Consider the following 23811-nt stretch of genomic DNA (forward strand, 5'->3'; position numbering starts at 1 on the left):
TGTACATGGGAATTGCTGCAGTAAATTTAAGCATCCAGCATTGCCAGGCTTTCAAACAGCAGCACAGTAAAAGCTTTGGCTGGCTTGGTTTCAGAACAAAGGGAAAGGTATAAGCACTGAGGAGCGAGACTGTACAAAATCAACAGTCCCAAGGCCCCCGGTATAAATGACACGAGTTCAAACTGGAGCCAAGGATGCCACCGCTCTCTTGAGAACTCCAATGCAGGATCCAGAGCTGGGAGGCAACTCGTGATCCATCAGGAAAGGAAATTTCTCATTCATTGCAACTCCCACCATTTCTGCCCTTCAGATCCATCTGCTTCTCAGTGCAAAGCCAATGTTAAAGCCCTGTTGGATGATGGCCTTGAGATCTGTGAACACAGCCACCTGATTCGAGACAACTGGAAATCAAATCTGCTCTTAAGGAAGCTTCAAATCCCAGTCTCCGGAGGCTACAGAAACTAAGGGGGAAGTTACTTTGCCTCTTGCCATATTCAGCAGAAATTACCATGTTTGTTATCTGCATTTGCAGCCCCTGGAAATCTCCCTGAGACTCATGAGCCTGAGGCTCTGATGACTAATGCAACGCTGAGCCTGAACGTCACCGCACTGCCCCAGGAGAGTCATCTGGGCAACCTTCCCGCTGGGGCTCAGATAGGACACTGAGGGCACAGCAAGTAATTACTTCAAGAACCCTGCATAAATGGCTCGGTAATCCCCTATCAAACGCTCCCAGACCTCGGAGGCACCAGAGCTCAGGGCCGCGCAGCGCTCACCGCTCTGCCTCACCTCGTCCGCCCGGAGGCGGCTGCAGCGCATGTGGGTGAGCGGCTCGGTCCGCCCGGCGCTCATCTCCTTCCCTGTCAGTCTCAGCCGTGCAAACATGGTTATTAATAGCTATCCTTGCCCTTGTCCTACGCTCACACTGCTTCCATCCCTCTCTAGCCGTTTCCTCTGCTGTTTCTGATCATTACCCATTTCCATGAGATTCATTTTGTTAATGTGTATCTCTGAGTGTCTGTAGGCAGCTGTGTCCTGCCCTTGGCCCCAAACCTATGCATTCAAGTGTGCGGCTACAACAACAGAGAGGATTATTCCTGCTCCCCAAAGCCCTCCAGTTCTTTTCCTCAGCAACAGCCAGTGGCTGCTGCTCCCGGTATACAGCCAGCACCGATCACTTCCGTTGCAACCTTTCCAAACTCAGCTCATTGGGCAAATTCAGGTAATCCAAAGCCCACTAGAATGCCTTGGAATAGTCTGGAACACATTTCTCCCTCCTCCTTGTCAGAGTTACAGCCAAACCCTGTCTCTCCTAGACACGTCTAACAGCGACTCTGAAGGACATAGCATCAGTATCAATACCAAAGAGTATCTGGTATTTTACAGAGGACCAGGGCTTCTTTGGAAAAGCTGCTCTAGCAGTCCTGTAGTCTTTTTTAGGTAAACTGGTATTACTGCTCATGCTCAGATCTTGCTGACAACAGCTTTGCATGATGCAGTCCACATGCACACAGAGCAGGGCATTATCTCATCTGTTGTCCAAACTTTGCTGAGAAAAGGGCTAACCAGGCTGAGGCACACAGACACAGGGCAGCTTTCTGCTGCACCATGTTGCAAAGACACCTCCTGTCCCTGCTCCCCAGGAGCAGCAGCCTTCGCCATCAGCCTGTGGGGATCTGGTACTGACTGGGCTCAAGTTCTCAGACTGGCTGTTGCTTTTCTTGCTTTATTTGGTGCTTTTACAGGTGTTTCCTGAGAGAGTTTTTCCTTGCACACTAAGAAGCTGCTGAGCTTTTTCCACTCTTCAAGTCCTTCTCGCTTTGTCAACAAAACAATTGGTGCTGCAGCAGGTGATGAGAAGCAGCACACACATCCTGATGACTCAGGCCCCAGAAATCCCAAACCCCAGGTTACTTACAGGGGGGTACCCCATTTGTATCACACTGCATGATCTCCTAGATGTGGATATGAACAGGAATTTCTAGAAACTGTGGGAATGGGTCCTACAGCAGTCGCCTTCCAGGAACGAGCACTGAGCCAGCTCTGGCCATGCACGGCTGTCTGTGCCAACCTGAACACCTAACACACCACCAATTACAAGCGTGAGGGATTGTGCTCTACAATCCTGTCCTAAATTGCTCACAAGAGCTACCAGGAATCAAATGCTATTTCCTGGGGTTCAAGTCTTCTCTCGAACCACTAGACTGCAATATAGTCTATTCTTCCCCAGAAAAAGCAACAGCATAAGCACAGGCTCCGAGTAAACAGCATGCTCTTGGCACCCATCCCATTGCGTTTGCCCTGGATGCATGGGGCTACTCATGAATAGCGTCTAGCCACAGATGAGGGTGTTTGTAAGAAAGAGAAGAGCTGGGTGGATTTATTTTAGGTTTTAGAGATGAAAGTCATCTCTGTGCAATGGCACAGTACAAATCCATAAAGGGCTTTTCTTTTCATAATGACACGGGGTTAGCTCCGGTCTAATCCCTACACAGGATTCTCATGTGAAAACTAAGACAGTCTCTGCAACAAAAAACATCAGTTCTAAGCAATTCATGGTACCTAGCTTACATAGCAAGAGACTTTGCAATTCATATAAAGCCTCACACGTCGCAACAGCCCTTTTGTAAAAGAAAAGGAAGAAAAATGAACTCCTCTTATATAGCAGGAGAAACCGAGATACAAGTAGGGCAAGTCAGGGACCATCTCAAGAGCTGAGAATGGAAGCCAGACTTCTTGATACGAACTGTGCACTGTGACACCTTGGCTGCAGTCCCGCTTCTTGCTCTGAAGCCTGGGTTTGCTGATGTTGTTTGGGCAGTGATAGATGGGAAAACACATCGACTGCTCTTCATGGACTCTGACAAGTTTTGCCATAGAACCTCTTTCTTTAGTCAGCTGGGGGCTTGGAGGATTGAGGCTTGTTTTAAGGGGTATGAGGAATGTAAGCGTGAGGGTCACCAAAGAAGCCTCCACAAGGCAGTTACTTACCACATAGGAGTACCGCTCCCGAGACTTCCCTTCCCGGCTGACGTTAACTGTTACCACATCAGCAAACACCTCCTGAGCCGCCCCGGTCTGGCACACGATCCTGCAGGCCAGAAGGTTTGTGCAGCGCTGGGCATCACTCCCAGCCCAGCCATCCCACGCCCCTGCCGCCCCCAGGGCCACTGAGGCCAAACCGCCCATTGCACCCATCCCGCCTCATCCCCGCCCTGGCACTCACGCCTCGGAGACAACATATCTGTCGGGCAGCGGCATGCAGGGTACACTTCCTATCCTGATGGCCCCGTGGATGTCACTGAAGCGGCGGCCCAAGTTCCTCCCTCGGATGGTCAGCAGAGTGCCCCCCTCCAGCGGCCCACGCAGCGGCTCAATCTGCGGCACCAAGGGAGAGAATGGAGGAGAACCCCCCGCAGCTCCTCACTTCGGTCCCTGAGCTGTCCCCATGCACTGTGTCCGTGTTCCCTTGGTCTTGGTGAAGAGGGCCAACCCACCGCTTGTGCTGCGGCTCTCTGCAGTGCCACCACTACACCGCCCACGCTGCAGCTTTGCAAACAAGAAAGTGGCACGCTTCTGGGCAGCTTTGGTACTGGTGCTTAGCCAGGGGTTACTCCAGCTGCAAACACATCTAGGGTGAAAGATCATCCCTCCTCTCCACGTGGAGGTGGGATAGAGACAAACTCGGAGACACAGAAACCTAGAGGAGGGGTGCTACTGTGCTGGGAACAGACAGTCCTGCCATTGCATTTTTATACACAGATGGGTCTTTCATGACAAAAAGAAGAAAAAAGGGACATGTGGCCAGCATCCCTGCAATTGGTGATACAGGACGTGTCCAGTGACTCAGGAGAGATGCTCCTTGTCCATCTCCTGCCATCACTGTTTTTTTACCTGGCATTTCTGACCTCACACTGTTACGAAGAGGAAACAGTCAGTATTATTTCCCCATCAAATGGGTTAGATAAATCCATCGAATTCTGAAAGGTCTCTTTTCCCTTCGCAAATGCAATGGCAAACCGCGGCAGTGCAATTGTAAACCTCTTGGTGACACCAACCAGTACCAAAGTGCATTTGGTGAGACATGTCCCAAGACTGCTGTCAGCACATCCCAGCATCAGCCACAGGTGGCAGCTGCTTCCCCACCCAGGGCAAACCATCGTCCACCACCAGTCTTGGTGCCCTCCCTCACCCACCACAATGCTCTGTACATGCAGGAGGGCTCTGCAAGGCCTTGTTTGCTTGTGTGACTCCAGAGGATTTGGATTTACCATCTACTAAGGAAACAACAATAGAGTTCCACAGCACTTTGCAACCTGAACTGTGCTTTCGTTCCATTATTTTCTGGCAAGGTGCTGATAATGCTCGCTGTGCATCAGGGAAGGAGTGGCTCACGGAGGAGCGGCTCTCTCCCACAGTGACAAGAAAGAAGAGGCAGGCAGTGGGGGTCCCCACAGCCCCTCTATGCAACATTACGGCACGTGGAAATTAAGCAGTTATCACCACATGCCTCCCAAGAACAGAAACCCTGTATTGTGATGGCCAGTGTTCTCCCTCTTGAGCCCTCTCTCCTTCCCTAGTGAGCTTCTTTTAAGATCTGCTCCATTTAGTTTCTTTTCTATTCATCAGGGACAAATTTTTTTGGTTCACACCATCTCTCTAAGCAGAAACCCCAATCCAAATACCTCCCCAAACATTAATTCAACTGCAATTTAAATAAAATTTGTTTCAAAATGCACAATGCCAAAGGTCTCTCCACCACTATTTATCTCAGCAGAACTGCAGAACACGTATCTGGAGATAGGGCTCACATTCATCTTTCAGCTGTGCTCCATTAAATGCTATTTCTGATAAGAATCCTTCAGCCGATCCTACAAACCCTTCTTGCTTTACCAACCGCAGGATCCCCAGTACATTTTGACTGTGCTGTTATTGTTTTTCCTGCTACTGTGAAGAAGATTGAATCTTGTCACCAGCAAGATGATTTTGGGATGTGGTTTTCTATTTTCAGGTGATTCGACAGCATGAAAGCTCAGTGAGTAGTTCAGCACTGGTCTTGACCCTGCCTTATGTCAGACTATGGCACAGGCCCCAGCCAGGGGCAGCGCCGCACCTGCCCTGCCCCGCACACCCTCCGCGCTGCCTCCGAGTCTCACCTTCTTAATCTCAGGAGCTGGACACACGTCTGAGGGCGGGGAGGACTCAGTGCTCTGCCTGCAGCTGGAGCTGCTCTCGCTCCAGACGCAGCGATGTCCCAGGTCCTCCCTGCCCAGGCACTGGGAGCAGTCAGCACTTCCTGTCGCGCAGTTGTACACCTCCACTACACCACAAGAGACAACAGAGAATGTGAGCTTCCGGCCTGAGGATTTCATAGCTTCGCGTAGCTTTAGGCAGTAACAAGAGCCACACAGCTATATTAACCCAACCAACAGCTGAAATCCAGTGGGACAGCAGAAGTGCCTGCACACACAGCAAAGACGAGGCAGCGTTTGGCTGCCATCCTGCACAATTCCCAGAAGGACTGGGTGCTTGTTATCACCACAATATAATTTAGCACTTTCTTTTCCTTTTCTCCTCCCTATGAAAAACAAACAACACTCAAACTCGGAACCTTTTGTCAATTTATGCTACACGTTTCCAATTCGCCACATCCACATGGGAAGCTGCTTGGCAAGGCTGGCTCCATCATTCAGCACAGCAATCACATCGCTTCCACCTTCCGGGACAAAAATGCGATTGTTATAATGCTTTGTGCAGTGTTTACGTTCCCTTTCCGCCCGGTGATCACGGACTCTCTTCATCAACCTCTCCCTTCAGATCTGCTCAGCTTCCAAATTGTTTTCCTACGAGACTTTCACCTCTTCATTAGCCGGTGCCATAGGTTATGTTTCCTTTCCAGCCCAAAGCATTCTGCCACTGGAGTGTGGGCATCCGCTGAGATAAACAGCCAGAAACATTCAGGAAATGATGCTTTCACACCCTTTTCCCCAGAGGAGAGTTTGCAGACAAACATAAAATAAAGCAACACTCTTGTGTGACATTTACGCTCACAGGAGGATCTCAGAGTGCTTCATAAACAACTAACGAGTCTCTCAGCCCTCACTGGTCTGCCTGTGCTTATCCCAGTGAAACACCACTGGCTCCAAGGAACTCCCATTCTCCACAAAAAGCTGAGCTTATCTCACCTCTGTTTGTGCCTACCAGAGAGTTACACTGGTTGGCCTTCCCCCCAGCAGCAGCCAGCTGGAACTCCTTCAGTGAGCCACTAAAACACAGCTTACAATAAAGGCTAATAAATATCAGGAAACGCCAGGAAACAACAGTAACTCCATTAAATTCAGTATAAAAGACACACTTATATCGGCCAAGCAAGTCTTCATCTCTGCTTGCAAGTGTCCCCCAATTCAGCTGCATTAATCTGCTCAAGGTGAGGAGGAGCCAGGAAACTACAGCAGTCCCACAGGACTCCAAATACTCTGGCAAATTCCAACGGATGTCAGTACAGGCCACAGGAGCCGACCCCTTCTCCTGCAGGAGGAGATGTGGATTCCGCTCTCTGCGCTGCCTTCCTGCTCCCAGCAACACACGCGGAATTAACAATCCTCCTCTGCAAACCAAAATGATCTTAGCTCAAATCTCCTTCTTCTCCGTATCAAATCTCTTACCCCTCTGTATCTCAAAAAAATAAAAATAAAAAAAAAGAATAAAAAATGACACTTTCTTCTTTCTGCTAGGAAACCATGGCTCATGTTTATGTGGATATTTCAAAAGCTTTGGAAGATACATCTCCTTTATACACTGGGATTTACTATGGGGAAACCTTTTTATCCAGGGTCACTAGCTGATGGTGCTAATGTCTCTTGACACATTACGGCCACCCTCCAAAGATAAATTCATATTTAAGGGCCCAGTTCTCCTTTGCATCTAGTACAGATCAATACCTTGTATAGAACTGCTAACACTAGCGAGATGGAAAGGGTCCCAGTGATGCTGCACACAGCAATAGCATACAGCCGGGTGTAGCAGTGGGGCTCTGGTCAGGCAGGGAGTAGAGGCTGTTGCGCAAGCTCTGGCACTGCTGGCCGGGCTGGGCTCGTCCCATCTAAACGCCTTATTTTGGGTGCATTTCTCATCTGACTTTTTGCCTTCCAGTTTGCTGATGTAGCAAGGGCTTTTTAAGGAATCCAAGCATTCTTCCCAGAGACAGAGAGCGGGACGGGTGAAATGCATCCACACATTTCATTCTTTGTCAGCACAGGAGAAGAAAAAAAGCTCAATTTCTACAGCTTGCTGAACTTCGATGCCACAGCCCTGGGCAATGACAGGACCCTTCCCCGTCCCTTATTGCACAGGACTCATTCCTCTGCTGACCTGGGACTCCCACCACCCTGCAGCTGAGCCCCCGCACACTCCATCCCACAAACTGTGGGAGGCCAACGACGCACTCAAGGATGGGGACTGAGTTTGCCTGGGTGTACAGTGAGTGTTGATCTGTCTGGTTTCTGTGCACACGTCTGCACACACACAAGTCTGGGTAAATGGGCTCTGTGCATGTGCTGGAGGGAAAGGGAAGGGTTGTGCTCACCTGAGCCATGAGATCTCTTCTGGGCCCATAAACTTTTCAGGATTTTAGGATCATTCACACTGACCAGATAAGAACAGAATAAAAATATTTTCAACTCAAACCTGTCATCATCTCTGGACTGTCGATAAATCTGTCTGGTCTGTCCTTCAGCTGAAGGTTTATTGGGAAGAGATGGCTTTTTTCTGACGTGTGGAGCTGCAGGAAAACACCAGTGAACAAAAGCTAAGGACATTCAGTAAAACACAAGGTTACATATGCACTTTGCACTGACTAACACTGCTTGGCGCTTCTCTTAGCACCACTTCTCAGAACAGCATGGCCTCATTGGTAGCAGAGGGAAAGAAGTGGAAGGGTATTTTTTCTCTTTCAGTCGTTTTGTTGGTCTCAACAAAAGGCAAACAAGCACAGCACACACTGCGATGTGAGCTGAGCTCTGCTTTGATGACACTTTCAGTAGAAACAGGCAGGCTAATTAAAAGCCTGGCCAGTCTGCTCATGTTCAGTGCTGGGCCGCAATACAGGGTTTGCAGGTGATGGGGAGGGGAAGTGCTCCTCTCTGGCCTCTCAGTATTCCCGCTGGCAGGAGCCCAAATGTTTGCTGCGTTTCAGAAAAGTACTTTGTCCTGCAGAAACTGCACACCGCTCTTTGGTGAGGGCCTGAGCATTTTCTCAGACCAAATCCTATTTCAGAAGTAAGGAGCCAGAATTAGCAACACTGGAAGATGGCCAGAATTTTGTCTGTGTTACTGAACTTTTCCATTTAACAAGATGAACCAGGCTCCTTCCCGAAGCCCTAGCAGAGTGGGGCTGAGCCAGCAGCACGCAGCAAGCCCCTGCTTGGGGCACTAACCTGCTTCATGCTTCTTCAGCTGGCAGTGCAGAGCAGGAGGAGGGGAGAGGGTCTCAATTGCCCTGTGAGGGGTCAGGGGATGATCTCCCAGCTCTGGTCCTACCCTGAGGCACTGGGGACTCACAGCCACACTCCAACTCACCAACACATGGACACATTCCACGGTGGAGGAGTTCACCCAGCGGGCTTCAAACATCCTCTCCATCCCGAAGTGGCACTCCAGGGCCGTCTCCTGGGGAAGGGAAGACAACAGCTGAAGGACCACAGCAAGCATGTTCTGCAGTTCTGCACCACCACCAATGGATGCAACAAGTGCTGTGACTTCCTAAGCTTCTGCCATGAGTGCCTGGGCTGCACAAGGGTCAGAGAAATTATGGCCCAACACTGCCAGCAGGGCTGGGCTCTGCTCCGGGCTAATCCCGCTTTGCTAGTGTGGTGGCAGAGCTGCCTGGCTCCTGCGTGCCCTGTATACTATTGCAAGCACTCTGGCATGGGGCAGCCCCATCACAACCCAGAGCCATGGCCCAGACCCTGCCACAGCCTCGGACCATTGCTCAGAGCTTGGCCTGTCACACACTGAAAGCCAACGCATCCCGTGCAGCCGTGCCTGCACCAGCCTGGACACTGAAAGGGACCTGGGCTCAAAGCCACCTTTCTTCTGCGCCCAGCAGCTGCACCGAATAGATCTCTAATTCAAATGAGGATCTAGCTGGGAGGATGTTCAAAGGCAGATTTTCAGCACTGCTTTACCGATAACACGAGGGATGATATCCAGCCTCAAGTTACTGTTGTGCCCCATCCGTCAGGTCGAACTCCTATCTCCAAGCAGGCTGCTGCTCCGGTGCTACTGAGATCTAACTGCTCTTTAAAAATGGACAGATCTGATAACAGAGATGAGAGAAATCGGCAGCCTCCTGGCATGGAGGGGAAGGGGAACCTCACTGTGCAGCAAACCCAGCCCGCTCAGGCAGGAAGGGATCCTGGTGGTGCCCCAGGACGGCTCTGCAGATGGTGGCAAAAGGAAGCGGAGCCCCAGCAGCCGCCCCTGGGGATGGAGGAGCCTCAGCCCCTTTCCTGCTGACTTCATTTCCTATCAGGTTACATGTGGTATGGCTTCCTCTCCGGCCACCTCCAGCATCCACAGAGGAAGAAGGATTTCTTGCCCTTTTTTGCTGATTGCAGAGGAGCACATCCGTGCTCACAAAGGCCGGACCTCACGCAGGAAGCAGCAGTGCAGTCTGGGCCAGGGGAGCTCGTTGGGTCACACAACTTCTCCCGTCCTTCCAAACCCTTTCTCAAAGAGTTTCTTCTCGAGGAAGAGGAGTCCCCTGGCTGCCTGGCGTGTGAGCACCCGCCATATGCATGTTGCAAATCAGCCCCAGGGGCCCTATTGAAGACTTGACCCGAAATGACAGAACACTCTTCTACAAATACCAGAGCTCAGTCACATGTTTTCCCAGTGCCCAGCTTTCCTAGACCAAATTCCTCTGAATCCTCGTGGTATGAACATCTCAGAAAGCAGCACTGGATGTCCACTCCCATTTTTTGCCCTACTACAATTTGCATGCCAGAAAACTTTACAGAAAGGATGCTTTCACACACAAAAAAATGGCTCTGGTGTCTGCCAGAAGCTAACACGTGGACCTGGGGCCATTGCCCAGCCTGAGGCAGAACCCACCTTGCAGTCAGACACCCTGCAGTCGATCCCACCCCAGCTCAGATAACCAGATTGGCTCATCTGAGCCTTTCCATTCCCTCTAGAATCTCACCTACCTCAGAGAAGATCGCATTGGCCAGTGTGATCGTGATGTCTTGCGACGTTCCAGTGGGCATCGGGTCCAGCGGGGCTGGTACAATCTGTGGGCAGTCAATTTTCTTCTGTCACAGACAAAGGGAGAAAAAAAGAGAGGTTAGAGGGTGCATTCTGAGCATCTGCAGTGATTCTGGGCTTCCCATCCTTCTGCACAGGGAGAGATGTACTCCTTGCCAAAGCACAACACTGCATGCACTTCACCGCTGCCAGTCTGGGCAGCTCACTCATTGCACACACCCCAGTGGTAGGAGCTGGGGCTGGAGTGACACTAGAGGGGCGCAGTGCAACCCACGAGGGCAGCTCTGCAGGCATGACCCCTTCCTGCTGGCTGGGAGCTGATGTCTCATCCACTGCCACGCATGTTTCTGCAACCCCTGCAGGGGTTTCCCTTTCTGCAGTCTCCCTCCTGCATGTTGTTATTTCAGAAGCGTGCAGGCTTGTGTGCGTGCGCATGCAGAGGAACAGGCTGCAGGGGGGCTTCGGGAAGGGGACTGCAGCAGGAGGACAGCTGCAATGAAAGGCCTAAATGAAGTTGAAAAATGATTTTAAAAGGTCATCTGTCCCTCACTTTTGTTCTCACTTTAAATTGATGGCTCAGATATCGGAGCTGACTCAGAATTAAAATCTGTATGACAAGCCCATCCTGTTCTCTCACAAGATGTAAATTACACTGCAAAACTATAGCAAAAATGAAGCTAGCTTCTCCAGTGCCCCAGGGCATATCCAGATTAATGCCTTTGACAGTGGAGCCATTGGGGTAAAAGACTACAAAATATTTGGGCCATTTTGCAGAATAATTTTCTGCAGGCAGGATTTCCTGCCCGCCTGCACTGAGCTCACTGCTGACCACACTGCTGCTCTTGCTCTGCTCCAAGGGGCACACATGGAACAAGGCTGCCCGCCCTCCCCACACCAGGTGGGAGAGAGCAGGGAGCTGTGCAAGTGCCACATGGCTGCGGGAAGCATACCTCACCTTCATCGGGCACGCTTGGTGCCACCTAAACAAGGAGACAAAATGCAAGAGATGCCCATGCTAGGAGAAGTAGAGCAGGGCAAAGCTGTGGAAAGAGATTTCAGTCCCAAGCTTCTTTGAGCTGAACCAAAAGAGTTAAAATAAAAGCAGCGGGACTGCCACTGGAAATTCATGCTAACGCGCCTATGGCCTGGTGCGCCTTTCCATGTCACAGCAGCTGGCACGGCTTGCTAGATAAATATACTTTATAGGACTGATTAACTCACTGCCTTGCAGTCCTTTCTCCCGCTGTTCATCAGAAGGTAGAAACAGAGCCTTCCAGCTGAGTATATTGTTCATGTCTGGAGGAGGGTGAAGGGTCTGAGTGTTTAAGATGCTGTGGACGAAGCCAGTGTGATGCTGGCTTCCCAGCAGACCTGTTTGCAGGTGCAGCCACGCCAGCAATGGTTTATTTACTGACAGCTCAGAATGCAGCATGAGGAGCCCTGTTTCCAGGGCTACAGAGCACCTTCCCCTGCAGGCTGCTCCCCGGGAGAGCGCTCGGGAAGGCCACAGACAGAATAGGACCGTGCCCAAACCAGCACTGTGCCTGGCCTGACTGCAGCTCACTGCTTAGCCCCGATCCAGACAGCAAGATAAAACACCACGTATGTTGTGAAACAGGACATTTACGGCATTCACAAGAAAGCACAATCCATTCAGGAACAATTCACAAAGCAGAAGAAATACGTCCTGCATTCCCAGGGAACAATCCGCCAGCTGTGACCCAGCAGTGGCAGGAAACATTCCATATTGTTCTGCTATCAGACAGGACTGTGTGGGGTAGCCATGTGCTGTACACGTCTGCCCGTCCCACTCAGGCTCTCAGAGCACCCCACCAGGTCTGGTGGGGCTGAACAACCAGGGCAGCGAGCATAGGGAGCTCCGGAGGAGCTGAGATGGGGCTCAGAACACCGCTGCCAAAAGATTTGATGTACAGTGCGAAAGCTTGGCTCGCGTCTATGGCAGATTGATCACTAAAAGGCCAATTTTATTTAAATTAACTTCCATTTAAATTTCAGGAGCGGGAACACACTGAGGCTCTGGGTTAGCAAAAGCTTTAATTTGGAAAGGGGCGATTTTCTCCTTCAGATGAGTACTGCCAGTGGTGCCAGGTCTTACCCTCATCTGCAGCGCATCCTCGCACCACGAGTGGTTGGAGACACACATGTACCTGGAGGGGCACCAGTAACACTTCCATTTGGTCGAGAGGCAGCTGGTGCACCTGCAATGCCAAAGGTGAGGGGTGAAAGGCAGATTTGGAGGTGCTCAGCGGAGCTAAGTCACAGAGTAAATTTCCACAGATTGTGTTCAATCTTTAATGTGCCCAGGAAAAAAATCCCTCCCACCACTGGCACTGGCATTTTCTCTCCTTCCACCTGAGCAGGCTGGGAGCATGCACAGAGCCACCCACCCCAATGTGCTGTGAGGGAGGCTGGCTCGGCTGCCTGAGGGTTAACAGAACAAGTCTCATACAGAAATATTATTCTTGTTTAAAAAAGTCAGCACGTCCAGATGGCTTGAGATGCCTCTAGGACCCTCCTTTGTAAGTCCCTGGCAGCATAGCAGTCACCTTCCTGCCAAATCCTGCCCAGTCCCCCAGCGTTGGGCTGGCAGGCGTTGTGCTCGCCCAGTTAACCCCAGGCTGGAGGCCTTCACCACCCGGGCACACGCTTCTGGCCTCAAATTGCTGGGTTTGTCCCCATTTCCCCAGTGCATGGCAGCAGGAGATGCGGGCACCAGAGCTGCCAGCATCCTGCCCTGCCCCAGCGCAGCCCCAGGCAGCAGTGCCACATGCAAACATGGATCACTCACGCTCTTTTGGGGTAAATGTTTCCAGTTCTTTTGCAATCGTAGATGGTGAAATTGGCCTGGATGATATTTTTGTTGTTGACCCGGAGAGCTGTTTCGACAGTCACATGGTCTGAGAGAATGAAGCCAAAGAACACTGGGTTGCAAGAGCCTCACTCCTTGGAGCTCACTCTTAGAAGACAAGACAGGCCCTTGGGAAAACAGCAGCTAAATCTGATTTGTTTTCTCTAGGGCTTCCTCTAAGCTGCATTTTAGAGCTCGGACCATTCATCTTGTGCCCTCTGACTTCAAACCCTTCCCTCTTAAATCAACACTTTACAACACCCTTGCCAAAAGAACATTGCAAATTTCAGCAGAAAATTCCAGTGCTTTGTGCGAGTGTTAACTAGGGAGTTAATTGTTGTCTTTGCTTACAGTAGGTGCTAAATGTTATCCTTAAAAAGAAATCTGGTAATTAAAACATGTTGGTTAACATGTCTTAAACCCCCATTCACTTTCCCCATGACAACAAACCCAGAGAAAGAGCAGGGATCCCTTTTTTGGCCACATCGTGCTGCTATGCTGGATTCCCCCCCCCACAAAAATCGCTTCGGTTTTTTTCCTCCCCCCCCACAATTTTGCCATATAAGCAGAGGGACAAGAAACAATGCCTCTTTCAGAATATGTACAATAAATCAGTGCACTGGATTCCTGAAATTCATCTGGACATTGCCGTAACTAACAATACAAAACAGTTAATAATCTTCCATTCTTTGGATAGCTGGGGAGAAAAACAATGCAGCCTTATAAACTTGCTTATGAAAAGTAGGGTTTTCAAAAGGACTGGCTAATTCTTCTCCTACTGAAGTCAGTCATCTTCAATAGGGCATTCACTCTAAGCTTGAAAGATAGAAATTTAACATTCAAGTCTGGAAGGAAGCACCACACTGCCCAGAGGAGCAATGAAGCGGGGCTGACTCTGTCCCCAAGCTTTCAGCTCTGGGCAGCTCGGGTGCAAAGCTGGGCTGCCAACAGCCGGGGCTGAGGGTGCCCACTGTGCTGCAGGCTGCCACAGTGTGGGCATCAGATACTGGCAATTCTGAAAACAGGGAATGCTGGAAGATGCTGGAGCAGCCTTTGGTTGTGTAAACGTGGTTAGAGTTTCTGAACCATCTTTATGTACACCTTTGCTCTTCTTCTGGAATTCCTGAAGGGCTCTGTATGCTTCAAATGGGGCTTAAGCAAAAGCAATTGGAAATGTCAGCAGAGGTAGCCATACTGTTTCCATAGGGCTAAACCTGTTTTGTTTTAGTACTTACTGACCTAATGCAGAAACTTTAACCAGATAAATCTCGATACAGTAAGCATGGGAATGAACTTTTACATCTCGCTCTTTAGAACAAAAATTGGCAGGTTTGAAATACTGTCAGTCCACGTGAAGATGGTGGAATATCCACACTTTAAGGTCATACGCCCTACGAAACAGGAACAGCTTGGGTCTTTTTTCTCCATATGCATTATATGCACATACAACCAGGCAAAAAAGGACCATGAAAAACTATTTCCATAGCAGTGGCAAGAATGGGCTGAGCTTATATTCCTTCACATACCTTGGTTTTCTGGAAATGCAGGGTATTTCTGGCGTGGAAGTAAACTGCAGTAAATAAATTGGTTTGCATAATCTCCAGCAACTCTGGCGACCGTGTGGATATTATTTCCATAATCGCATGAAATGTTTGTTCCGTTTAGGTTTGGGATAGTCCCATTTATTTGTATTATCAGGACCTACAGTTGGGGGAATAAAAAATCAGTTATTTGCTTAGAAAATCATATTTAGCATTTTTCAGTGCTTCAGAAGTGTTTCATAGGCTGAGAACTCCAAAACAAGTGCACAGATAGCTGTGTGCCCTCATTTTGTGCATTCTGAACTCTAAAAACACTCTAACTGGTGCATTATCAGCTGACACACAACACGCCCACAGCACCTGCCTGCCCAGCCCCCGCTCAGCCCCCTTGGGATGTGCACGTGGTTAGCACAGCAGAACCATAGAATCATAGAAAAATCATAGAATGGCCTGGGTTGAAAAGGACCACAATGCTCATGCAGTTCCAACCCCCTGCTATGTGCAGGGTCGCCAACCAGCAGACCAGGCTGCCCAGAGCCACATCCAGCCTGGCCTTGAATGCCTCCAGGGATGGGGCATCCACAGCCTCCTTGGGCAACCTGTTCAGTGCATCACCACCCTGCAAGTGAAAAACAATCAGTCCTACCGGGTTCTCTTTGTCAATATTAATCTCAGGCTCCAAAATGGTCATGGAAGGGCACTGCTGCACTCCTTCGCTTGCGCTCGCCCAGAAATTGGCTTCTGTGAAGTTCATGCACTCGTGCTGCAGAGAACACCTGCAGGACACAAGGGAACAACTGGTGTTCGATTATTTTCAGAACAGTTGATAAATACACTGACACCCCTGCGATCAAAGCACCTGAGACCTTTTTCCTCCATCCATGCAGTTAAGGAGAAAGCTCTGCTGCCACATTTGAGTACCTGGTGCCATGATAAGAGCCACTGCACCCATCAGCACCACTGGGTTTCAGGGAAAGTGGGAGCAGGCCATGCTCAGCTGAGAACAGGGAAGGAAAGGTGAAATTTTCTCTGACTTCAGTCTGTAAATACTCAGTCTACATTTGTAAACTTCCATTTGAGTGTTGTCTCCTACCCATAACTAATAATTGTAAGGGTTATAGACATTCTCTAGCAGGGCGCTGGGGCTAGGAGTCCCATGGCTGGATGCCTGCAAGATGTTCCTTGCACTGGCAGCTACCTGCAGCGTAGCAACTACTGTTATACGCTGGCTCAAAAGTGCATCTCATAGGAGGGCATATGTGATTGTTTTTAAAAGCATTTATTTTGTGAGGATGGAACAAAGACTGGTGGAAATACAAAGCCACCAAGAATGCCCGTCTGTGGCCTCAAGGGCCAAAGCTGTTGCCATCCCTCATCGGGACACAACAGGTCCTACCTGGTCTCCATTGTGCACCACCCGCAGTACGCGTCGGCTGCAGCCAGGCACTCCACACATGTTGAATACTGCTCGCAGGCAGCCACCTTCACTCGTGTCATCTGCACAATAACAGCATGGTTGCATCCAAACGTTTCATAATGCCACAGAAATGCTGCACCTGACTGTGGTGGTGCAGCTGGCAGCAAAGTGCAGAGCCCAGCCCAACTGCTGCAGCCACCAGCACTGAGCAGGCACCACAGGCAGCATGACTGGACCGGCCTGGTGCTGCAGCTGTCCAGGGCTGGGTTGCTCCTCCTCAGCCAGCATCTTCAGCACCAGAGTGTGATGGGAAAGTGATGGGGAGTGACACAACACCTCTCCATTGCCTCAGAGGAGATGGCTGGGGCTGGTTTCACAGCGTCTCCTTGGTTTTGAAAAGCTCCTCAGGCTTGCAGAGAGCTCCTTTCTTAACACAGCCCAATGGTATTTGGTTATTTCCAAACTGATGAGAAAGCCACACTATTCTGAAAGCCTTAGTTCCTACAAAGATCACAGTACTGCTGCAGGCACACTTGAAGGGAAAGTGTGCGTCAGTTTCTGCTTTTTCCTCCTTTGATTTCTGAACACTTGGGAGGAAAAACTGAGTTTGGTAACTCAGAGGCCAACAACAGGAGTGCCCTGGCCACGCTCTGCTCCCCGGGAGCCTCCCCAGGTATTGGTGGCACATTAACATGTCTGGTTTGTTGGGAAAGGAATGAGCAGACAAGAGCAGCACAGGTGCTGCTCTCAGAGCTTTATCCAGCCAGGAATAAGGCCCTCAGCACAGCCTGAGAGCTGAGAGGAGAAAGTCAGAAATATCACCTGGAGAGGCATCCTGGGAGTGTTCTGTGAAATGATAATGACCAATCTGCTGGGAATTAGAGCTTAGAAATATAAATGCAACATGTAACGTTTGTGGTTGTGCATCTGTTTTGACAGATTAAAATGTAATTCAGGACAAACCACCAGAGCCCGGAGTGCTCAGCTCTCATCTTCCTCCCCTGCTCACTTGAGGGAGACGAGCCCGTCTGTTCCTACCTGCTGCAGGCTCACACAGCCCCATCCCCGCTCCGCCAGCGGCTGTGCAGGAGCTGCCCCTGCAGAGCCCTCCTGGCAGGCAGCCTTTCTGCTGGGGCTCCACAAAGCCTCCTCACAGACCGCATGCCATAATTCTCAGTTTTCTATAAAGCAACAGCCTCAGCTTATCACCACACTCCCACAAGTGGGATCAGTTTAGATATCTTCCACTCTTCCTTTAATCTCACCACTACAAAGACAGGGAAGCCAATGTGAATAACGGGAATATTCCCTGCCTCAGACAGCAGCAAATCATCACAAGGCAGGAAAAAGTCTTGTGTGTATTTGAACTCACACTGCTCCAGAAATACAGCCAGCAAACCATAATGCACAGCTTCCTGCCCAGCCGGAAGGCATGGAGACCCAGCCTGCACCTCACCACTGCAACTGGACACAGCAGCAGGGAAAGTGCCGTAGCCCACTGCCCACATCCCATTGCAGTGGCCCCAGTGTCATCACACTGCTCAGGGTGGAGGCATGGAGGAAATGGGGTGGGTGATCCCATCACTGCAGTCCTGCTGCCAGCAGCATGACAGGCATGGGCACCGCATTAGGAAGGGCAGAGGGGTGCTACAACAGCAGCCAAAGCCCCGGTTCTTCTGCTCTGCCCACTGGCATTGCAGCACATCATAATGCTCCTTCCTGCACTCAGCTCAGTGCTCAAGTCGAGGTAAACCACGCTACTCAATGGGCAGTGAATGCAGAGCTCACCTGATAGGACGTCATCAGATAGAGGTAGGTGGGATCAGAGGGGTCGAACTGCATGACGGGGTGGACAGGCTCTCCATAAGCCACTGAGATGGATCTCCTGCTGACAACCCTCATAGCAGTGTCCAGGTTAATCTGTAGTGAGAAGAAGCCACGCACTGAGACCATTTCTCAAACACTACGGAGAGAAGATTATTTTTCCTCAGTTATAAGCAAGAATAAAGAAGGCGTCTAAAGGCATTCCATATCTTCAAGTGCTGCAGACCTTCAACTGCTTTACAGATTGCAGACATAGAGCTTTATGGCAAAGCCAGCTGTGTGGCACAGGGAAGCCACTCCCGCTCCTCAGTTCCTCTATCTGAAGCAACGGCCCCCCCTGGAATCCTTACAGCCTCAGGTCCTGCCTGCAGCACTGCCTGCCTACATGGCCACAATGCCGATCCCATCTCAGCATCACAACAGCATGTGTTGAGTGCTGCTCTTGCTGCACCCTGATGTAGATGGCATCAGCCTTCAGCCCTCACTACATACATATGTGCATTTTTATTACAAAGAATATTTCACTTCTAAGGCTTAATGAAAAACAGCAGCAATCAGCAACGCGGACATGTAACATGGCATTCCTCCTCCCTGCTTATCTGAAAATAACTGTGTCATTCATGGCCAGAAGCTTTTATCGCTGCTGACTCCCGGGGACCACAACAGCTGTAGCAGGAGAGCTGCACCCACCTTGCCTCACTAACCACCCGCGAGCCACCCGCAGTCGTGGAAAAGGCTGCACAGTGTCAGCCCGCTTTTCAGATCCCAGAATGTCTTGGCATTTGACTTGAGAGCTCAGCAAATTAAATGTGGCATTGCTGAGAGGAAATAACAATAGGGCTACACAATTTCACATGACAGTCACTTTTCAGCTTAAAACTGGAAGGGAGTGAGGAAAATTCCTACCTCCTTGCTAGGGAGGCAATAATTGTAGGGACCAAGCAAGCCTGCTCTCTCTAAAGTCTGGATTAATTAATTAACATAGGATTAATTAATTCCTGCACTAGAGCTGCACTGACACGTCCTGGTCAGATAGCTAGTGCAGGCTGAACACAGTGCTTACCATGCGAGCAGCCATGGAGAAAGAAGGGAGCTATCGCTGTCACTTTTAAAACCTGGCTAGCCAAATAATTTGCCTGTGGTCACCCACAGCACACAGGAACCAAGCCCTGGTGCCCACCTCAGCTCTATGCCACCCTTTCCCTCCTCGCTGAGCTCTCCTCTGATGCCCGCTGCTCCCAGCTGCTGCCCCGGGTCCCTCCCTCTGAGCGCAGTGATCCCACACTCATTCTGCCCGGACCCTCCCCTGCACCACACGGAGCTGCTGCTCCTTTAATGACTTTTCTGGCCATGGCACAGATAACGGCCCCGTGAGATGCCCGCCTGCAGACTATCTGATTAATTCCCCACTCCCTGGCAGCCATAATTGCTGCTGGCAGGAGCTGGCCGAGCACTACTTCTGCCCCTTTGCTGTCTTTTCTCAGGCAGCAAATCTAAGTGATAACTCACGCGAAGTATCTTGTATCCCGTGCCAAATAACAAGGACCCCGAAGGTAAAAGGGCTTCTGGTTATGCAGCTGTGTTGCAGAATTAGATTAGAGCTATCTGAGCAAATTATCCCAGCAAAGGGGAGCCAGGAGCCTCTCCCTAATGGAGGTTCGGTAGATAAGGCTGCTTGCTCTGCAATGGCAATGGAAGGAGAGCTGTCAACGCTGCGTGAACGCTCTGTGCTGTGTGTGGCACACACTCCCCCAGCACAGCACCTGAAGGTGTGCCCGCTCCAACTGCCCCTACAGGCAGGAGTCAGAGCAGCCATCGTCCTCTGATCTCTCCCACACTTCTGCCAGAAGCATTGGAAACGAGGGAAGAGATGGGATCCGTTTTCTTCTTTGCAAGCATTCTGATCCTGTATTCCACATAAAGTACTGCTCACTGCAGGCTGACACACAGTAGCTATCTGTCAGCCATACTTCTCCTCCAGGGCTTTCCCCCTCCTCCTCTATGGACTTTTGATGCTAAGAACACACTAAACTGTTGTGTCTGTCTGGAATCAAAACTTCTTTTGGCAAACTTCAAGCCCTGAAGTTACTGAAACCCCAGCTTGCCTCTTGGCTCCAGGCACTGGGCTGCTCCACACTGCCTTTGGAGTGAGGCATAAAATCAACACCTTGGCTCTGCCAGGCACAGGGATCCACACCTGTGCAGGACTCAGCGAGGTACTGCCCGGCATTCCCCTGCCCACGTGGAGCCCTCCAAGGCCCCCAGCTCACAGGGAAAGTTTATTAGAAGAGCCATTAATAATTAAATACTACGCACTAAAATTTTCAGCACAGGTCTCATCAAGTACATCCTGCTCGAGCAGCAGCCTTGAACGGTAATTAACAGCCACCAGTCACCAGGCAGTGCACGTCACTGCACAGAGCGCAGCAGCATCCAATTACCTCTTTGTTGCCAAATGAAAGCAGGTGCTAAGAGAAACCCGGTAACACACACTTCCCATCATGGGCCAACCACACCAACAGCGGCTGCCCTGTACCCCCATCCCCCACCCCCACTCCCACACTTGCCTTCAGGAGTCCTCCGCTGGCAGTGCCCAGGAACACCACGGTGTAGTTGTTGATGCTGGCGACCGCCACAGCAGTGAGGCCGTTGTAGGTGAAGACGGGGGTGGCGGTGATGGGGTTCACGATGGCCAGCGGGTGCTGCAGGTGCGCTGCTCCACAGTCCAGCTGTTCTGGCTGCAGCTGCAGGGATACGCACACATCAGTGGTTCAGCACAGCAGTTACTGCTCACCAGGACTCAGCAGGGATGAACCGCCAGGCCCGCAGAAAACACCTTGCCACCAAGCAGGGAAACACCAGACGACACGGGGCTGCAGCCATTCGCAAGATGTTCGTTATCTGCATCTGGCTTCTTTTGTCAGCCGGTTGCGTTACCCTGGCTGAACTGAAGGTATCGTGGGGCCAGGAGCCGCAGTCCTGGCAGAAAGCCCTCCTGTGGAGCTGGGTGCCTGGCACTGCCAGGGGGAGCCACTGGGTAGGTGTGGCGGCTCCGCACCCGTGTCAGGTGTGAAAGAGCGATGGCAGAGGACAAATTGTAAGGAGTCCTTATCTATGAATGCAGTCTGTGAGTGGATATTTGGCATCCATAGCCCACAGCACACAGCCGACCTGACCACCCTGTGCTAAATTAATTAGCGCCACTGCTGCATGACAGCAGCATTTACCAACCAGACCGACGCTTCATATTTCTCCTTCCCCTTCAAGATGTACCCAGATTTATGACTGCTCTCACCCAGAGTCCTCTGAGATTCTCCTTATGATTTCTGCTCAGACGATGTGAATGGATTCAGCAGCGCCTGAATACCACAGCAGTCTGGCTGCCGACCATCTACCTGCTGTCGCTCCCACAGCAGCTGTGAAGAAGCACTGTGGGGACAGCCGGCGCCGCTCAGTGACGGGCATGGAGAGGACCATTACCACATCAGCTGCAGCACTGTTTCAAGCTCATCTCGAAGGCTGCAATTGAGCTGTCACCCTCGCAGGCACTGGCACACAGCTACAGGCCAACAAGTGTGGGTACGTGCAGGCTGGTGCCAGCCAAGGAGCAGTGGCAACCACAGCCCTGCCTGAGAGAGGCAAACACACCACGCCAGGCAGCACTGCTGGAGCTCTGTGCTGATGGAGCTCAGCCTGCAGCCCGCTGCCAGGCATGTTTTATGCCCTGCTGAAATAAGCCACGCTGTGGATATCCCACCCAGAACAGTAACCAGGAGTGTCACTGAGGCAGAACAAATGTGGGGATACTGGACTGCATGCTTCTATCAGGCAGAAGCTGATGAGTGTCCTGTTTGCCAAAATCCTTTCCTTCCTGGACTGAGCTCACCAGTCCCATACCTGAATTCCTGGAATCAAATCACACTGTCTGCAGCTCTCCTCTCAGAGCGCCCAGCCCCGGATCAGCTCCTGGCTGCAGGCCTGGGGGGCACAGCAAGAAGAGCCCCACTCAGCCCCACAGGGATGGATGCGCCCGGAGCTGCTGCGTGGCGCGAATGGGAGCGAGATGAAAGGATCAAGTGGCGGACACAAGCGACTGCTAAATGCGTTTTGCAGTTTTACAGCATTTCATTCCATTAAAAAATAAAACTGCAGCCCAAATTCTCAAGTGTATATGTTTCTCTCTGTAACTGGGCAACACAATCTCTTCCTGCTCTGCACAGAGTATGGCAAGCCATTCATTTTTCTGATTTAACGGTCTCTTTCACTCACAGCCAAACTTTTAGAAAGGCACTTGGTTTTACTAATTTATCTTGGGGACACATTCCCTGCTCCTCTTACTACTCATCACCAACGTCTGCAAACCGAAGTTCCGTGGGCTCCTTCTGCTGGGTGCCGGAGCCATGCCACTGCAGCAGCCTCGTGGAGCACAGCGGGACCGCTCCGCGTGCTGATGGCTGAAGCCAATGGAAGTTCCTTATCTGTCACCCCCACCTGTTTATAAATCACGTTTACAGACCCAATATAAAAACAAAGTGTTTTTTGTGGTAAACAGGATGTAACTATTGTAAAGCAGGCCAAGCATTATTTTGGTCACAGACATCCTTCCTCTAAAACACCTTTCTGTTGATGACATCAGCTCTTCTGAAGGACAGGAGGAGACAGATGGTGTTTCCCTCACTTGGGCTCCCGGGTGGGGTGACACAATATGCCGCTCCTGTCTGTAAACTGCAGCACCAAGGAGATATTTTAGCTCCGTCATTTTAGGGTAAACAGGATATGACCAAGTCACATCCTCACGCAGGCACCAGACGATCACACTGCAGCTTGGGAAATTTCACTTAGAAGTTGTGCTGGAAAGGATCCTTGACACAGAATGAGTGAAATTTTGCTCCATCTTAAACCAACCTGACCTGCCCTGCAGCAAGGAAAGCAGGAACAGAAGTTTTCTCCCCAAACCAGTACCTTTCTATCATCTGCATTTCCAAATTACCCTACAAGTATTTACTGTGTTTCCACTATTTCTCCACTACACACCACAGATATCCTCGGTAACCCACAGAAGTACTGGGGGAGGTAAGACTCAGCTCCTTCTGCACCCCAGCCATTCAGCCATGCCACTCTCATGCCCTGCAGGAGCCACACAGGCACGAGCTGCTGCCAGCATTCAGCCAGCCCAGGCTGAGCCATGCTGAGCAGGGCATGCTTGGAATTCCTGCAACACTGCAAAACTGCTGCAAATTAATACAAACCAAGGAGCAACATCTAAGTTGAGGGTTGTCAGATTAACCCAAGTGTGACCAGAGAGTCAAAGCAGGGAAGAGATAGAAGATCTCCAATCACATCAGAGCTCAGGCACTTGGCTGTGTTTGTGGTGCAAGTCCAGCCCTTTATCTCAGGGCCAAACCAGTACCAACCAAAGCAGCGACGTGCCAGGCCTTCCGTCAGCAGGCCCCAGCCCTGAGCTGCACCCCAGGGGCAGGCTTACAGGATGTCGGTTTTGGAAGGAAGTCTGCTGGAAACAGAAGGAGGAAGAGGAGTGGTGAGGCAGCACTCAGGAAATCTATGAAACGTACTGATTTCTGTATCCTGTCTTTGTAACCTTAAGAATAGTTCTTAAGCAAAGATGGAGTTTATTTCTGAATCAAAACCAGAAAAAAGCCCTGAGCTTCTGCTTTCAGCAGAAAACCCTTCCTCGCTGCACCGCAGAGCCACCAAACGGTTCGCAGTGTGGCAGCAGCAGCAGAGCGTGCCCAGCCCTCTGAGCATCGCATCAGAGTGGATTAAAGTGCTGGCTCCCAACATGCCTGGAGTCCTGGGAAAATGACACAGCCAACATCCGATAATCCGCTCCAAACTTGTTGATTTGTGGGACTTAGAACCATCCTTATAGGCTC

At 50.7% G+C, this 23811-nt stretch overlaps 1 protein-coding gene across 1 annotated transcript in view; it reads right to left on the reverse strand.

The window, feature by feature from the left end:
• The window catches only part of PLXND1 (plexin D1), a 66531-nt gene that overhangs the window by 32455 nt on the left and 10265 nt on the right, over positions 1 to 23811 (reverse strand). Inside the window, exons 2-14 of the mRNA XM_414455.7 lie at positions 20485 to 20661; positions 17882 to 18013; positions 16073 to 16173; positions 15323 to 15452; positions 14662 to 14836; positions 13076 to 13184; positions 12383 to 12485; positions 10209 to 10313; positions 8578 to 8667; positions 7687 to 7780; positions 5157 to 5320; positions 3227 to 3378; positions 2992 to 3091 (exon numbers count right to left, since the gene is read on the reverse strand). Of these exons, the coding sequence (XP_414455.4) occupies positions 2992 to 3091; positions 3227 to 3378; positions 5157 to 5320; positions 7687 to 7780; positions 8578 to 8667; positions 10209 to 10313; positions 12383 to 12485; positions 13076 to 13184; positions 14662 to 14836; positions 15323 to 15452; positions 16073 to 16173; positions 17882 to 18013; positions 20485 to 20661 (1632 nt within the window). The remainder of the gene's footprint in view (positions 1 to 2991; positions 3092 to 3226; positions 3379 to 5156; positions 5321 to 7686; positions 7781 to 8577; positions 8668 to 10208; positions 10314 to 12382; positions 12486 to 13075; positions 13185 to 14661; positions 14837 to 15322; positions 15453 to 16072; positions 16174 to 17881; positions 18014 to 20484; positions 20662 to 23811) is intronic.

Source organism: Gallus gallus, chromosome 12, assembly GCF_016699485.2.
Source record: "Gallus gallus isolate bGalGal1 chromosome 12, bGalGal1.mat.broiler.GRCg7b, whole genome shotgun sequence".
NCBI classification, from domain to species: domain Eukaryota; kingdom Metazoa; phylum Chordata; class Aves; order Galliformes; family Phasianidae; genus Gallus; species Gallus gallus.